Genomic DNA, 16,815 nt, shown 5'->3' with positions numbered 1-16,815 from the left:
TGTCCCGAAAAAAGAAAACGTGGGACTAAAAAGAGATTCCTTTTTTTGCTGCTTCCTAAAGTCATGAACGAGTAGATATAAAAAGTAATAGAAAGCCAAATAAAAAGGACGAAGAGAGAGGAAATAAAGCACATTTCATCTCCTCCGCTCCCATTATAGGTGAAAATAAAACCCGAGGGGGATATGATATACAAATACCCCCCGTTTTGAAAAAGAAGGGGTAAAAGAAGAAGAAGAAAAGTAACCGTATGGTACAATGCAGATTCTATCGTGACCCTTTAAACTCCCATGCAATCAGAGGTTTGTGCATTAACTGTAATATGTGCAATCCAGGATAGCCTGATTATGATGATTGTCATCTTAGCTTGGTAACTTTTAATGGCCCAACAGCTCCTGTTGTCGGGCATTACCATGTTCGTCCATGGACGTTTGCTGTCCGGCCGGACCATCTGGGTTCGACCGCGAGGCGGCCTCTTTCTTCCTTGCCTGCTCTTCGTCGTCGAGCCTCTGCGCCTCCTCATTCTCTCGCATCAGCTCCTCTTCTTGTTTAAGCAAAGCCAGTTCCGCCTCCGTGCGATTTACACCAGGGTTCTCTGGAGGAGGAGGAGGCGGGGGTGGAGGAGTGGCACCGTCTGCACCATCCTCCTTTAGCCTCTTCATGTCAGGACCATCAAGGGGCGATTCTGCAGAGGCTTCCACGGCGTCAATATCACGCTTTCGTTTACGATCAGGGGCATCGGGCGAGTCATCTTCCACATCACTAAGAACAATGTCATCCGCGGCAGCTTCTGGCTCTGGGGGAGAGTCGATTGGGCTCTCGCCAGCCTTGTCCGCGTCGGGGGTTGGTTTCCCGTTGGCACCCTGCTCCGTGTCCGGGCCCTTCTTCGAAGTCTCTGATGCCTTCCTTTTGTGATGTGCCTCAAACTTGGCAACTGCACGGTCCAAAAAGTCTTTCACGTATTTCTTGATGTTGCGCTCTTGCTTTTCGGTAAGCGGCGCGGCAGGGTCGTTGACGCGATTGTTCTTGTAATCAGATGCCACAAGCTTCTTCGCGACGTCTTTTCCAAGCCTCTTTAGCTCTTCCTTGGGAAGCTTGTGTCGAAATTTGTCCAATACGTGCTTCACGGGGGGGTACACCTACGCAGTTGCCATGTCAGTCTCAGCCTAGATGGAGGAGGGGGGGGGCGAGGAAATGGTGTGTGCTGGGCACGGGTTTTGATGTTACAACATACCGTGTGTTCGTAGACTTTCATCTGCTTCTCTACCGGTAGAGACCGCCACTTGTCCTTCTTGGGCTCCTTTGGAGACGCCTCAGCTGGCGCCGGAGTCTGCGAAGCTGGCTGCTTAGGTGTGCCCTCCTTTGTCACCTTGTCAATGATGCTTTGAATGAGTAGCTGCTCTTGTATAGCCTTGGACGGAGCCTTTGGCGTCTGTTCCGCGGCTGGCTGTGTGGGCCGCTCCCAAGTTGATTTTCCCTGCTTGTTGTAAAAATACGTGTTACCGCCCGCATCCTTGGCGGTAAACCATCCTGCAGGCAAGGAGCTGTGAAACGGTCTGCGCTGACGATGGCCATTGTTGTTGTAGTATGAGTTGTTCCTTTGTGGCACATTGCTTCGCGGTCCCTTGGGGGCATCGATAGGACGTGGGGACGCAGTCTTGGGAGTTGGCTGGGACGCTGCCGCTGCCGCCTCCTCTTCACGGGCCTGCCCCCTTCGTTCATCAATGATATTTTGTGTCGGCGCGTTGGGGTCAACTTTTCGCCTTCGTATTCGGTAGGCGACTTCGAGCTTACTCCACTCGTCGAGGAGCTTCTTGGACTGAGAGGCCACGTCTTCATGTTCGGATTCGGCCAGGTTTTGGATTGTCGCCTCGATTTTGGAGTCTTGGATCTTGTTTCTCGTCAACCGGGGAAACTTGTCCAAGATTGACAAGACTTGCATGACCACGTTGCGATCGTCGATAAATGTGTTGAGGGTGGTTTTCAGGATTTGGTATGCGTGCATGCGCATCACGCAATGAACGACGCGTTCCTCGTCACAGCGTTGGATTCGCTCAAGCAACTTGACTGCAATCCACTTCTCCTTGCATTGCATCAACGTGGCCATGACCTTGCGAGCATCGTCCTCATCCAAGCTTCTGGGCTGTATGCTGTTGACATACTCCTCATCATCCTCGTCAGGACGCTTCTTGCGGGGCTTCTTGGGGACATGGGTATCCCAACTGTCAGCGCCATCGATACCCAGCGCCTCGACAGTAGCGGTGGGCAGCTTGGTAGCGCGCTCAGTCTGTGTCTTCCCTCCAATGAAGCCGACACAGTTCGCTTCTCCGCAGTAGCATGGCTGAGGTTCCGCGCCGTAGCGGTCAACATTGTAGTTGAAGACGAGCTCCTCGCCTGCTCGAATCTTGCGCAAAGCAAAAATGCCCATGCGAAGCTTATCACCAACCACCCACTTGTCCACAAAACAATTGGGGCTGCATGAATGGTTGCAGAACCGACCTAGGTTTCCCTTTTTGGTCGCGTCCACAAACTCGTTTTTGTTGAGCGACATGAAATAGAAGTGCTTGATGCCCTCTTCGTCATATTGGAGCATCCGTCGCCGGAAAGTCGGCTCATTGATAACCTCTCCGATGTACTCATAAATGAAATCGTTGGGTTCTAGAGCTGAATTGGAGCGAAGGCCAAAGCCCTTCTTTTCAGTCTTGATGACTGTCACGTCGGCGTACTGTTTACGTTGAAACCGCCTGTTTTGACAACCGCCACCACAGTTTCCCGCATTAGCGCTACATTCCATCTTGGTCGCGCGATTGATGCAGTCTGAATCTTCGCCACAGGCAAAATTCTCGCCATCTCCTGCTTTCCGTCAGTAAAAATAGCCAAGTGGAAAGAATGCTGGTAATAATGAAGAAAATCCAAGGGTGATATGGGTAAGAAAGGGGGCCGGCAGTTCTAGACGTACGCCATTCTTCTCTGCAGTCACAGTCGAGGGCGTCATTGTCGGTCGAGCCCAGATGCTTGGATCCATAGAGACAGTCGGGGATGACCTGAAAGGTCTGGCAAGATTCGTCGGTAACGTCTGGGAGGTGGGTATACAAGGGGACCTCGCGAGCGGTGGGCTTCTGTGACGACTTGCGCGACGACCGCGCGGGCTTGGCCGTCGAGTTGGGAGTTCCAACGCTATCGCTCTGCGACTTTGTGCCATCCAGCGAGGCAGGGGACGGGGCTTCGCTACTCCGCGGCTTCGGGGTTGAGGTAGAGGCTCTCGCTGCGCTTTCCAAGTGCGCGCCGCTGTCGGCGGCATCCTCGAGCTTCACTTTCTCCATTCTGGTCGTCGTGTTCTCGTCATCCTCCATTTGACGTCCTGGTCTGAAGCGCGGGTGCGGCGAGGCAAGGCAGGCGACGTTGCTCTTGGACAGCACAGGGAAAAGAGCTCAGTTCAAGGGCGGGAGGCTGAAGAGAAGGGCGTCGCGGTAGCAGCCTTTTTTTTTTTCCTCGGTCCCCTTGGGTACGCGCAGGGCAGGGAACCACGTGTAGAAAGCGAAGTGGGCGGGATTGGGTAGAAACGCGAGGACGGCGGGCAAGCGAATGCATCAAGGGACGGGCTGCATCAGGATTCGCCTCAGAGGTCGAGGGCTGAGGGAGTTGGAATGAAGACACAAAAGAAGCTTTTCGAGGTCGGGTTTGGACCTGGACTTGCAGCCAAGGACGCCGTTCTCCCCAGCCGCTGGCAGGGACTAAGGCCAGGAAGGCGCTGCAGCACTAACGCTTTTTAAACGGGGACGCATCTGCCTACCCTGGAGAGGGTTGATTCTAGGTAATTTTAATTAATTAATATTGAAACTCGATAAAACTTTTATATACTATGTTTTGTATCATATGAAAAGAGAAATAACATCTATTTATTTATTCTTTTCTCTCAAATTTACATGGCATTCACGAACACTAGTATTAGTAATTATAGAAAACAAAAAAAAAGTGTTGAATGCTCAATACCCCAGGTTGAGGACAAGAGCGCAGGAAGAATTGCAAGAACTTTTCCAATGCACATATCAAATTACTCAAACAATATCAAGATGCCCACCATTCTAAAATGATGGGGCAGCCCAAATCATCTACTTTATGTACCTTGTCAATGGCAGAGGACTGGATATAATGGTGTTAAGGTTCTCAAATATCTCCGAGAACCACATTCGCGAAACAAGCCACTTCCTAAATAGGTAGTACGTTCAACTTGCGCTGGTGATCAAATAGCGAACCTTTCCCATGATTGGTTGTCCGGTCCGTTGGTTAATCCGCAGACACCTTCCTGTACCTTTCTGGCAACCCCAAGATGTCGATCAAGATATATTTGACAAGATCCGATGATGCGCCTCACGCTGATAATGCAGAGATATGTCACTTCACTGACAGGCGGAGATGAAAGGCTCCCCCATCTTCCATTGCTATCGCTATCAATCGGATGCACAAATGTCCATACGGGGACCTATATCAGCCAAGGAGGCCCGAGAGCGGGATGTAGTCCCAGCCTCTATTATACATGGGCTTGCGATCGGCTGCCAGTTGTGGATTTAATCTATTAACCTGCTTGGATGGTCGTAGCATATATTCCTTGACCTTGATATGTACTGCATTATGAAATGGCTGATCAAGCCGTTTCCTGCAGTCGTTTCTGGATGTGTCGATCAATCTTTGCATTGAAAGTTGGTCAAGGCACCTTCAGATAGGACTAGATGAAGATTCGCTCAAATATTCATAACATTGATGTTGGAAATGAGCAGCTCGTCATTGAGAAAAAGTGACGGACCCAAAAGCTCTTGCACTGATCAAACTTGGCAGTCTCCTCGTTAGTCGATCAAACTACAAGAGAGTGAGGTCCGGCCACTTGCACCAGACCAAATATTAATCTGTAAAGGAGAATGGCTTCTTTCTTCTTAAAAGACCACGTAATTATACCTACCTAGGTAGCTTAAAACTTCCATCGCATCCATGATAGGCAAATTGGCGTCCGGTAACGAGGGGCTGTACTAGAGTGACGCGCAAAGAGTTGTCATGCGATATATGACCGGAGCGACTTGTTGGCAAAATGCATCAAACTATTCGCCATCATGCGTAGCTATATCGACAGACAGGATGGATGACCTGCTCGGACTCATCCATTCTCTTGGCATATCTCACACGTCTTTACCCATATCGTTGGGGTAGTGTTGCTCATCGTCTCCTGAGAGGATTTCTACGCTTATATCTTCCAGGTATACACGAGCATAGTAAGACGCAGTTAATTGCTTCGTTCGAACATTCAGACATGTACAGACTTGGTGTAGAATTGGAGTTTTAATTCTTTTATTATAGATGTAGGTATAAAATTAGCCCATTTGGGTGGTTTGGGTATTTGCATAATGGCCGATATCTCCAGCTACCTCTGCGTCAACTGTATCTGTACAAGCCTTCTCAGGAGCGGCCGTTGTCCGGAGTATCGAGGCCTTTCTCTACATTAGAGACATATTTTCGGATGACTTTGCTAAATTTGAAATATTGGTAAAACGCACAGACAAGAGGGGGAGGTGATAAATTGAATGGAAAAGGAATGAGGACGGCTGATGTTAGGCGGGAGAGCCAATGATAACCAAGTGGGAGGCTATCAATTAACTTTATTTTTAATATATATATAAATGTCATCTAACATCTACTATGAGGTGACATTTATCATTTCTCAAAGTGTTGAAGCAGGTATACCTGTTTATCAAGTAGATCTACCTGTATGCTGTAGATCCATCTGCATCCAGTTGATCCATCTACATGCACAACATCCGCCTATATTTAGTAAGGTTCGTAGATCTCCTGATGTACCTATCAATCTATAGATTCATGCCAAATATCTTTACGTTTTCTCTGCGAAACCTTTTTCTTGCTATTAAGCACTTGTGCTATCCAATTCTGCAACTTGCATCTCTTTTGAAGACCCTCGTCTAGGTATCACTCGGGATGTTTACAGATGAGCAGGTACCTGCATGAATACATCACGTGATCGACCACACATGGCCGATGACGTCTTGAAGTTCAATTGATATGACTTTGGACTGCGTATAGATTGTAGTTCATCTAGTATTTCTCGAATGAAGATATTAAATCCATTGTGGTATTAATGCATTCACTGTATAGACTCAACACGCGACCAAGAGCTCCGTTACAAACTGCAATTGAATTGAAAATGTGGGAGACATCTAATTGGAAGGATGAGAGAGTTGCATTGCTGGGGGGCTTGTGATGGCAGCCACTTAATTTCACGGATATTACACGGAGTGTATATGCAGCACATCGTTGGCTAATCGAGAGACGTAGATGCCCATTCAACTGCACTCCGTATAGGCTCTTTTTGGCGAATTGAGCAGGGCTGCAGGGGAAGTTCTAGAAAGGGTTGCTCAGCTGCAAAATGTACGAGCCACGCTGTGACATAGAGTGCATGGGCCAATGATAGCATCTCAGGCTCAGACATTCGGCGCCAAACATGGAAGCTGTTTAGCGCCTTCGCAAGGGGGTGTCGGATGAGTTGGCAAGGTTGGGATGTCGTCAGAAGCACTGCTTCCCAAGCGATGCGTGCGGCAGCATTGGTTGGTTGGCCGTAGCCTCAGCCTTGTGTTCACAACTATCAAGTGTCTCTTAGTGCATCAGTTGGAATTGATTTGGTTCACTTACATTAGATCCTGTTGGCTTTGCAGCTAAAAGACATGCTTTCCCAACTTTGGGAATTTTTGTACCGGCCGGGCGGGAAACAATGACATCTCGTGCGTCAAAGCTAAAGAAGCCGTCGGTCACGTATGGAGAACAATCGCAGAATCCCATCTTGACCGCCATTTGAACAGTGCTTACCCCAAAGCTGGGAAGCACCGGAGTGGCCGACTTCTAGAACAAAGGTTTAGAAATATGCGGAAAGTCATAGTTGGCGTGCACGCAAGGGAGAAGAGGCCAGAGTTGCCGATAGACAACGACTGTTTGCGTTGGGTAGAGAGTACTTTGAAACCCAGCGAATTGCATAAAGACTGTCAACCCCAGATTTAACCATGCAAGCGGTTGATGCCGCAGCCACGTGGCGACGTAACAGAAAGACAGGCATTGCAAGTGGTATGACCATGTTGAATTCGAAAATGCGATTGGAAGGCGGCCACGAAATACTATCATTCCAGGGGAGTCCGAGCCGGAAAATAGAAGCAGTCATCGAAGGCCAGCATCATGTTCGGCCTCTGCGCAGAGAATTTTTTATGATGTGTTGTACATGAGTGGGTCTGGTGGGTGCCAGCTCATTATGCATGAGGTATTGGCCTCCAAAAAGAACCGGTTCGTCTTGCAAATAGCGAGCCTATATAAGAGAGGCGGACACCGATAGTTGGGCCCAGGTAGTCTTGTTGTCGTCGAGCGTACGGCAGAGAAAAAAAATGAAGCAATCGTCGAGATGTGGTCGCGATGCCTCGCCCGCCTGGATCGCGCGGCTAACGGGACGGGCCCGCCATCGTCCAAGCATGACCTTCTGTGCAGCCATGCGTTGAGTCTCGCCAGTGACTGGTGACGAACTTGTGGATTGCGCTGCGGCAGAGACATCTGACAAGAGCGCAGAGCGCGGCGTGATTGGTGCGCTGCCATCCAGTGGTCTTGTGGCCATCCAATGTGCTCTGGCTTTGGTACGGAGCATTCGCGGCCAATGGGCGAATTGCAGTCAGCTCGACGCCATGCCGCATCACGCGGGCAATCAAACGACATGTTTTTATCAAATCTCTTTTCCGGAGCCTTACTTTGCATCATGTACTATGGTGCAAGCACAGGATTGTCGCCCGCCGCGACGGAGCGAATGGCCACCGTGATGCATATCTGGTGCGATGCGGCCACATGAGAGGCCACCCCCACCTTTGGTCAGGATCATGTTGGGTCAGACAGACAAGACAGACAGACAGGCGGGCGAGAGATGATGAGAGCCGCCAGCAGCAGCAGCCACCCGGGGCAGGGAACCAGGACGAAGGACACGAGAGCCAAGACGCAACAATGAGAGAGACAGAGACAGCAAAGACGAAAACCAGGCTTGCCGCTTTTGGTGCTGAGGGACGGGAAGCAAAGCAAGACAGTCAGGCGGCCGATGGCTGGCGTGGGATTGGCCGATTCAGCGCAACAAGGTCCGCCACGATGCAGCTGCACGTCAGGTATGGGCACACCCATTCGACAAAGGTGCTTGACGGCGTCTGGAGCGTCGGCTGTGTGTCGCATCGCCTAGGCGTGGTAGCGCGCAGCAAATCGGATGGCGCCGTGGCCATGCCCAGCACCCGGGGCCTTGCTGGGATCCATCGACAGCAAGACTCAAGGGCCTCTTCGGTAGTTGGCGGTACTGACCAAGGTGGTTCGCGCGCTGTTTAGATTAATTCGTCGGGGGATCTGAGGGTTGCGCCGACGTCTAGCGGAGGAGGGAGGAGGAGGGAAGAGAACAAGCACAAGCAACACCAGGGAGGGAGGATTTGGAGGGGGGGGATCGATGGGATGAGGGTGGTCTAGGAGCGACAAGTCGAGAGTCCATGGGCCCTCAGACTGCACAGGATGGAGACAGGACAGATCCAAAGCCACGACATTCACCGAAGTTGCCATGCCCTGGTATGACGGGCCAAACATAGGCGGCCGTGGACGACTGCGTATGTGCGAGAGGACCCGCCCAACCGCACGCAGGTGGACGAATGAAACCTTGGTCATGCTGGCCAGGCAGTGACTTATCATACGCTGGATGACGATGGGCGGGATGGGAGAGAGAGGAAGAGAGAGAGATGGAGATATGGAGATGCGGGAGCGTTGCGTTGCGTTGCGATGCGAAGCGGGTTGCGGCTGTTGCTGGTAGTTGTTGGCGTTGGTGCTGGTGCTGGTGCTGGTGCTGGTGCTGGTGCTGTTGGGGAGGGTCTTTCAGTCCTGGAGAGAGATCCGTGAAGGATCGAATGGGATGGCTGAGCGAAGACGCCGAGAGCTCACCAGCCGCGCCGATGGAGATCCATGGCTGGATTCGAGATTGAGGCGAGGCAATACTGTACGAGTACCCAGTCCTGGGTCCATCCTGGACCTTGCCTTGTCCAGGTGCGAGTACACAACAAGTACACCACCTCCAAGTGCAACTGCTCAAGGTACTTGTCCGCAACCGCAACGCAGACAAGGGCCTATCCCGCTTTGGAGGCCCTGCCCGTCTCGTCTGGTACCCGTGCCACCGCAAGGCCCGCCCGCCGGCTAAACAGGCGCCCGTCAAGGCATGCAAATGGCCCATGCTCACTCACTTGCGGAAAAGGAACCCTTGAAGATACAAGCACAAGAGCGCGAGTACAAGCACAAAGTACAAGCACAAGCATGAGCAGACCAGGCTAGGACAGGTATTGGCCTGGGGGATGTTTATTTTTGTTTATGTTGTTTTTTTCCCGCATCGCATCGCATCGCATCACAGCTCAGCTCAGCTGTGCAAGTATTGGCCGGCTGTGGTGGATGCGTCAGTGGATGCGGCAGACGCAAGTGCAAGTGCAAGTGCAAGTGCAAATGCAAATGCAACTGCAGCTCTGTTGAGCTCAGTTCAGTTCAGTTCCGTGGAGTCTGGCTGGTCGTGAAATTGAAGAGCTCCGCCGTCCGTATAGCGTCAATCCGTCCTCCACAAGACCCCGGCTCGCTCGCCCACAGGGGCCCCTCCAGGCCAGGCTGCTCCGTCGCGAGCACTCACAGATTGAGACGGTCCGGATGCAGACGCGGCTCCATCTCACGATGTGCTGCAGCTCCCCGGCAGACCTGACAGACCTGACCTGGGATTTGCCTTTACCTTTACTGGCCAACGGCTGCAACTGGCTAGACCTAGACACGCCACCCAGACGCCCTCCGCCAGCCTGTCGACGGCCCTCCCTACATTAGTGCGGCGGCCTCTGGATCGTTGTGTCAAATCGCCACTGCAGGGTGCCGTCATACTCGACCTTGCCGGGTGCTAAAATAGAATAGCTACGAGAGGCCATATCATTTGATGTGCAAAGTACCTCCCAGATGGTGGCTCTGGCCGGGCGGGAGTACGAGGTACGGCCCTCGGTACACGTACTTCGTGCCGGCCTCTGCTTTTGTGTGCGAGTTGGCTCCTTTTGCGCTCTTGCTCGTGGTCACTGTACTTGTGCCTCTTTGCTTTACTGTACAGACGGTACAAGCACAAGCACAAGCACAAGCACGAGCACTCAAATCGCCTCTATCGATTTTTTTACCACTAGACAGGCCAGGGGGGCCCTGGGCGGGTAGTATTTTTTGGGCTTTGCACCAGAGCAACTCACTCAACCTGGAAACCAAACCCAGATCCAGGGCGAGCATCGATCATCCGGGCCGTGGAGAAGCTGCTGCTTGCTTGCTTGCTGCTTGCCTGCTTGGCTGCACCAGACTGCTTATCTCCATACTTAGTAGCACCTACATACAGCACTGCTGAGGTGCCAACCAACGGACGTGTTGCTGCTGTACTGACTGACTCAACACCGTTTTGACCGCGCCTACGAGGACGGACGGGTACAGGATCACGTCCAGGTTGGCTATAGTCCACTTCCATTTCAAACGCAGCGTACCTACTTTAGACGTGCGGCGCAGCGCGGCCTGTTGGACGCTACGCTTGCAAACGCCTCGCCTCTCGGATCTTGGACAAACTGCCTCGCAGGCTCTCTCTGCTCTCTGGTCTGGTCTGGATCTGGATCCGTTATTCCCCAAAGAGGTCCTGGTTCATCAGCATCCCGCAACGAGTGGTGGCTTCCCCCAGCCCACCGTGGCAACCTTTTCTCTTGTCTACGTCCCTCTTAAAAGAGAGACGGGCTGGAACTGGACCTTGATTCCTTTCCTCTCTCAACTTTTCTCCTTTCGCCTCTTGCTGCAACTGTCGACACATTCACTTCGGCCCCCGGGCTCGCATCAGGTCAGGTCATCATAAAAACCGCCGGGGGTGCGTTACGTACGGCTTGACATCTGGCAACCGGCCGTGCTTTTTCTCCATCCCGGCAATCTGCACCCTTCTCGTCTTTCTTTGCATCTGCTCGCTTCATTGCCTGCAACAAGCGTGCTACTGCATGTCGCGGATCGACGCTGCACAACCCGCGCCTCTCCATTTGTTTTTGTTTCTCTTCGAGACCCCCAAGAACCCGCTCGTATTAACCACGAGGCCCTTGGAAAAAGCCGCGCGCCTGCTAGCCGGTGTCGTGCATTTTTCTTCTTCACGATAGTGGGCTGGAGACGACATTGACGGACAGGGAAAACGGAGGATCCAGTCCCTCCTCCACTGCCTGCCGGGGGAGCAACGCCCATCTGCAGGGCTTGTCTTTTTTTGACCAGGCCTTGTTTCTCGACTAGTTTCTGGCCTACTTTTTTTTTTGTCCTAACTGTTGGCCCTGCGAGATCTGCCTGAGAGGGGTCTCGTGGAGGAGTGGCTGCACAACCACCACAATCAGGTTATCTTGAGCAGAGCCGTACTACGACACTCTCTCACCCTGCCTCGCAGCGTTGCAGTTGGACGATAAACTCCCTTATCTCAGCTACCTTCTGGACTTGTATCTTTTGACTTTTGTCATATTCTTTCTTTCGCCGGTCCTTTCAAACCCTATACTTACCGCAGCGTCAATGTTTGCACGAGAGTCGGCATCACATTCTATTCTCCTTTGCTCTTCTCTTCTCTGACGTTCACCACACCATTTCCCCCACCTTATCAGAAACCATGGCTGCTTCATTTTCCCTGGAAGAGAAGGTATGTTGGATCACATAGTTGTTGGAAGCCCTGTTGAAAGCCAAAATCTAACCACAAGTGCCTTTGTCTAGCGGTTTGTTCTCGCAGAGATGATCAAATGCAGCACTGTTGATATCGAAAGACTGGCACGATTTGTTGAGTCCAATGTGCTCGACCCAAAGTGGATGACCATGCAAATACCAACAGGTATGGTGGCGATATATCTTTACTGTGACGGGTTCGTTTTTTTCTAACTCTACATAGGCCGCAACCTAGAACAGTGCATGCAAGTCGCGAACCTCCTATCGACAGCCCCAGGTCATAGATCCTCAATGTCTCAGAATGATCACTTGATCAGCAACGGTATGAACCAGCCAAGACAGATTGCGCCGAGAACGAGCCCCGGCCGCCAAACGCCTGGGGCCATGCCGACGTCACCTGGCAAAATGTCCCCATGGCAGCTGGCGGATGGCGTTGAAGATAGACGACCCGTTCAGTACGAAGCCCCTAGTACTCAAGTTCCAAAGAAGAGAGGACGCCCGTCGCGAATAGACCGAAAGACAGCCGCTCCGGCACGACTTGCCACCATCGCCCCCAAGCCTGCTCAGCTCACCCCCGGTCCGAATACGCCTCGAACTATTCTTCCAGCAGCTCAACGACAGGACGATGCTCAAAACTCTCAGCCGCCTCCTTCGGTCCATACCCTACCACCTCTCGATTCGCCGCCAGGTAGGAAAAAAAGACGGACGGCCATGGGTGCAGTTTCGGTTTCTACCTCTCCTCCTGCCCCTCCTCCTGGCCCCTACCTACCTCCTGTTACCACGCCCCCATCGTCTCTGGACTATGGTAATCGGCCAGTAAGTTGCAAGACGCAGATCCTACATATTCTCTGTCTAACTCCATCGCCGCAGCGAGCGTCAAGTGAGACAGACTCCACAGGTGTTCGCGAGTCGGGGCCGATCCAACCCCCTCGCCCAGTCCCGCTGGAGCCGGAACCACGACAGTCACCTTTCATGCCGGTTGGATCTGCGGCACCACCATCTCAGATCAAGGCCTAGCAACGTTCTGGTTTCGATTTTTCAAGCATCTCGGCCAACGGCGTCAGAGAGATGCCCCACAAGGATACGTTTTATGTTTGTTTTCGATGCAGCTTTTCAGCTTTCTTTCCTTCAGAGTGACTTTATATACCCTCCAACTTGTCCTTTTTATTGCATTCTTGCGGCTTTTTGTCTTTTTAACCTGCATCTTGTTGTTTACCGCCTTTCTTCCCTTTTCTTGCTTTTGCTTTTACTGTGTGGGGATGAAGCATGCCAGCGGCGTCTGGTGGCTGCATGGCCTGAGAAGTCGGCCGCTTTGACATTTGGAATCTACATGGATGGATTAAATGAACCATGATGAATTTGGGCTTGGCAAATGAGTTAGGCAATCATGAATGATATGATCTCATGATAGGGTGGGCTATCTGCTATCTTGCACTTGCTTTCATTCCTTTTACATGTTACAGATAGATTGGCTGAGCTGGCTGTTGAACGGCACCTCGGCCACCCCTTTTTTTCTTCTTCTTCACAACCACGGGTAGCCTTCATTTCTGCACCATAGGGAATCCGACGATGCAAAATCTCTTTTTTTTTTGGTATCTGATGGATCTGAAGATTGTATGATTACGATTCAGGTATGTGGCTTAGATGGGTAATACGAGGTTGGCTGGTAGGTATCTTTTGTTTATAGAGGCGCCTGGGGGGGAAAGTTGGGGCAGTAGGCACATGTACTCTGCAGTTTGTCCATTCTCGACGTATCGACTGCAGTTAGTACTTTACGTCTTTGGAATGTGCACACGTATACCACGCAGAATACGGATCGGTAGTCTCTACTGGATAGCGACGAATAGAATGCTTTCGTGTCTCTCTGTTCGCTCAAGGGGTGATGGGAACACTTGCTGCGCTGTGATTGCACGAAAAAAAAGAGGCGTTCAAATGTCTTGGTTTGACATGGGTGTTCGATTGGAGCAGCAACGTAGGCAAGGGGAGGGGACTTGGCCATTGGATAGAAATCATTGGTAACGGGAGGTTGAGTGTGTTTCTAAAAATAGAGGGTTTAATCTATTTTTGATACTTGGGGATGTTGGATGTCTCTGGTTTTGTGTTTGATTTAGATTGTGGGGTTTCTCTTTTGCTGGTATGGTGGATGAAGTGAATGGATGGTAGTGTGAATGGGAAGGAGATGGTGATATCAAGGGGGAGATTGATATATCTCTATGTATTGAGTATTCGGCAGATGCAAATCTATTGGATGACGAGACGAAGGATTGGTTTAGTAGAGACGTGTTCGAGGTGTCATTGGAAGAACTTGATACATATATTCATATTTGGTGCGCTGGTTAACAATCATGATACACATTCTCATTCTTCTTGGATAGTTGTCTGTAGGACATTCTTGCAAGAGCCATCAAAGGCGATTCTCAATTCTGTACAATTCAATTTTTGTCATATCATTGCAACTATAACAGAATACATTACTTTTTTTTATACATCAAAAACGCTAATAATTTTTTTTTTTTTTTTTTTTTTTTTTTTTTTTTAAATTTAAATCGTATTTCACCTCCCTTACAGAGCCTTGACAATCTTCTCCAGGGCATCCACCAAGATATCGACGTGGTGCTCCTGGAACGTCAACATAGGACGCAGACGCACGGCGCTGGCTCCGCTGCCGCCAATGTTGATGCCAAACTCCTTGGCCTTTGCCAAAAACTGGTCGCGCTTGGGGTTGTCAAAGGCGATAAAGGTGCCCTGGCCCTTGCCGCGCAGGTCCTGGAACTGCTCCGGGTACTTGCGCTGCAGGCCCTCGAGCTTGGTGAAGAGGTAGTCGCCGACGCGGGCGGTGTGGTTGACGAGGTCGAGGCGCTCAATCTCGCCGATGATGGCGCGGAAGAGCAGGGCGCGGGCCGGGTCGCCCATCCAGGTGTTGAACTGGCGGTAGGGCTTGTTGGGCCGCAGCTCCGGGTTGCCGTAGTAGAAGCCGGCCGTCTGGGCCTTCTTGGAGAAGGTGACCATGTCCGGGGGGTCCTGGAGGTTCCAGTGGTCGTGGGCCCAGAACTTGCCCGTGGCGCCGACGCCCGTCTGGACCTCGTCGACGATGAGGAGGACGTTGTGCTTCCGGGTCAGGGCGCGCAGGCCGCGGAAGAAGTTGGGGGTGGCGTGGTTGTCGCCGCCCTCGCTCTGGATGGGCTCGACGATGACGGCCGCGGGGGGGATGTGCCACGTCTTGATGAGCTTCTCGACCTCATCAAGGCTGGCCTGCTCAATCTTTGCGTTCTCCTCGACGTGGTCCTCCAGGGGGTACTTGAGCTTGGGGAAGCTCGCCTGGGGCCAGTCGAAGGCGGGGATGTCGACCTTGTGGATGGGCTTGGAGCGGGTCGTGGACAGGGTTCCGAACAGGCGGCCGTGGAAGGCGGTCTTGAAGGACAGGATGGAGAGAGACGATGCTCCGGGCGCCTGGTTGTTCATGGCGGAGTCGAGCTCCTCCTGGGTGAATTCGACGTCGGGGCCGCCGCGCTCCTGCTGGCGGCGGTAGATGAAGGCGGCCTTGAAGGCGGTCTCGTTGGCGTCGGAGCCGGCCATGGCGGTGAAGACGTTGTTGAGGCCCTTGGGCGCCACCTTGAGGATGCCCGTCTTGAGGATCTCGGCCCAGTCGTGCGAGGGGAAGTTGCCCAGGGCAGGGCGGTTGATGATGGCGTTGACCATGTCGGGCGTGGACGCGGCCTTTGCCAGGGCGGGATTGTTGTAGCCAACGGGGATGGAGGCGATCTGGGCATAGCTGTTTTTGTTTGAGGAGATGTGTTAGCAGTTGAAAGCAATGGGGGAGCATGTCATTGCACACTTACACGTCGAGCAGGTAGTTGCCATCGGGGTCGGCAATGTAGTTGCCCACGCTCTTGGTGTAGTCGGTCATCATGTTGATGCTGCGCGTGTCAAACACCTCGCTCAGCTCGGCGATCCTCTTGGAGCTCTGGGGTCCGGGGATGCTGGCCTTGAGCACAGGGGCATCGGGCTCGCCCTGGACAAAGGCCTTGGATGAAGCCATTCTGACGGCGAGGCTGCGGTTCAAGAAAGAGGAGGAGGAGGAGGAAACGCGCAGAGAAGATCGGATGGCAGGACGCAATGCCTGAGCAGCACGGAGGGCAGGCATCTTGGGCGAGCTGTGCTTTTATGTGTCTGTTTACGTGATTGTTTGCTGTGTTGTTGTGAGAGTGTCGTAGCTATGACAGACAGAGCTTCTGCTTCCGTCTCCCCGCTTCGCGAGAGCCACGTGAGGTGCAATTGGGCGACGGTGCAGCTCCAATTGGCGAGGCTTCTCACTTGTATGGCCTGTTTGCACCTAGCCGATGTCTCTCAAAAAAGATGGTCACGCACACAGGAATTTGGTTTGGTTTCAAAACGATATTCCGTCAACCCGTCTCACACTGTTTGGTTGGTGCGACCCCTCGACCCTTTTTATCGACGGATGGCGGCGGCTTATCAGTGCAATGTGGGGGGATGCGGGGGAAGAAGCAGCCCGATGAATTGTACTGGAACCGCAACGGCGTTTGAACTAAACCGCTACAAGCAGCAGAACAACATTGGATCTTTAGAGGGTCTGGGTTTGTTCTTGCTTGAGGTCCGTCGAGGAGCCGCAATCGGGATCCCGGGTGGACGCCCATTGGCTGTTTCAACGCATTGGCTCCTCCGGCCGTGGTGAACAGTTCCGCCAAGCTGGCCAAGTCGGGCAGGCGATCTATTTGGGTAATCGTTTGGCCGTGATTCTACTCTCGTTCCTGTGATCAGATTCCCGTGCTAGTTCTGAATAGTGTCCCAAGCCTCAATTCGATTCCATCAGCTCTAAATCCAACTACACCGAAAAGCTCCATCCAGACATTCATTGTTAGATATCAGCGTTTCAAATCTCCATAATCCCCTATCCGACCTCGGCCTCCCTCCCCCAATTAATTGTCCAATCTCTTCCAACGCCGCCCTTCGCACCTGACCATGCCATTTGTCTTACGTTTTAGTTGGTCCTGCGTCAAGGGCGCGCCAGTACAAGTCGAGTAGTT

The 16,815-nt window shown here is 52.1% G+C and overlaps 4 protein-coding genes across 4 annotated transcripts; 1 reads left to right on the top strand and 3 right to left on the bottom strand.

Moving 5' to 3' along the window:
- Positions 1–375: 375 nt before the first annotated feature.
- T069G_08244 (SRI (Set2 rpb1 interacting) domain-containing protein) lies at positions 376–3,351 on the bottom strand (the record flags this gene model as incomplete). Its single annotated transcript, XM_056175454.1, has 4 exons — positions 376–1,137; positions 1,233–1,528; positions 1,613–2,851; positions 2,958–3,351. 4 exons carry the CDS (start codon positions 3,349–3,351, stop codon positions 376–378), a joined length of 2,691 nt encoding a protein of 896 aa, XP_056026403.1.
- A 4,987-nt stretch (positions 3,352–8,338) lies between these two features.
- T069G_08243 (uncharacterized protein) lies at positions 8,339–9,015 on the bottom strand (the record flags this gene model as incomplete). Its single annotated transcript, XM_056175453.1, has 2 exons — positions 8,339–8,909; positions 8,993–9,015. 2 exons carry the CDS (start codon positions 9,013–9,015, stop codon positions 8,339–8,341), a joined length of 594 nt encoding a protein of 197 aa, XP_056026402.1.
- Positions 9,016–11,720: 2,705 nt separating this feature from the next.
- Positions 11,721–12,787, top strand: T069G_08242 (uncharacterized protein; the record flags this gene model as incomplete). The annotated part of the gene is made up of 4 exons (XM_056175452.1): positions 11,721–11,750; positions 11,822–11,936; positions 11,994–12,586; positions 12,641–12,787. The coding sequence occupies 4 exons, from the start codon at positions 11,721–11,723 to the stop codon at positions 12,785–12,787; spliced, it is 885 nt and encodes a 294-aa protein (XP_056026401.1).
- Positions 12,788–14,332: 1,545 nt separating this feature from the next.
- On the bottom strand, positions 14,333–15,914 carry T069G_08241 (aminotransferase class-III domain-containing protein; the record flags this gene model as incomplete). Its single annotated transcript, XM_056175451.1, has 2 exons — positions 14,333–15,542; positions 15,610–15,914. 2 exons carry the CDS (start codon positions 15,912–15,914, stop codon positions 14,333–14,335), a joined length of 1,515 nt encoding a protein of 504 aa, XP_056026400.1.
- Positions 15,915–16,815: the final 901 nt, after the last annotated feature.

The sequence above is a fragment of the Trichoderma breve genome, chromosome 5 (assembly GCF_028502605.1).
Source record: "Trichoderma breve strain T069 chromosome 5, whole genome shotgun sequence".
Lineage (NCBI taxonomy): Eukaryota > Fungi > Ascomycota > Sordariomycetes > Hypocreales > Hypocreaceae > Trichoderma > Trichoderma breve.
This window is presented reverse-complemented; position numbering and strand designations above follow the sequence as displayed.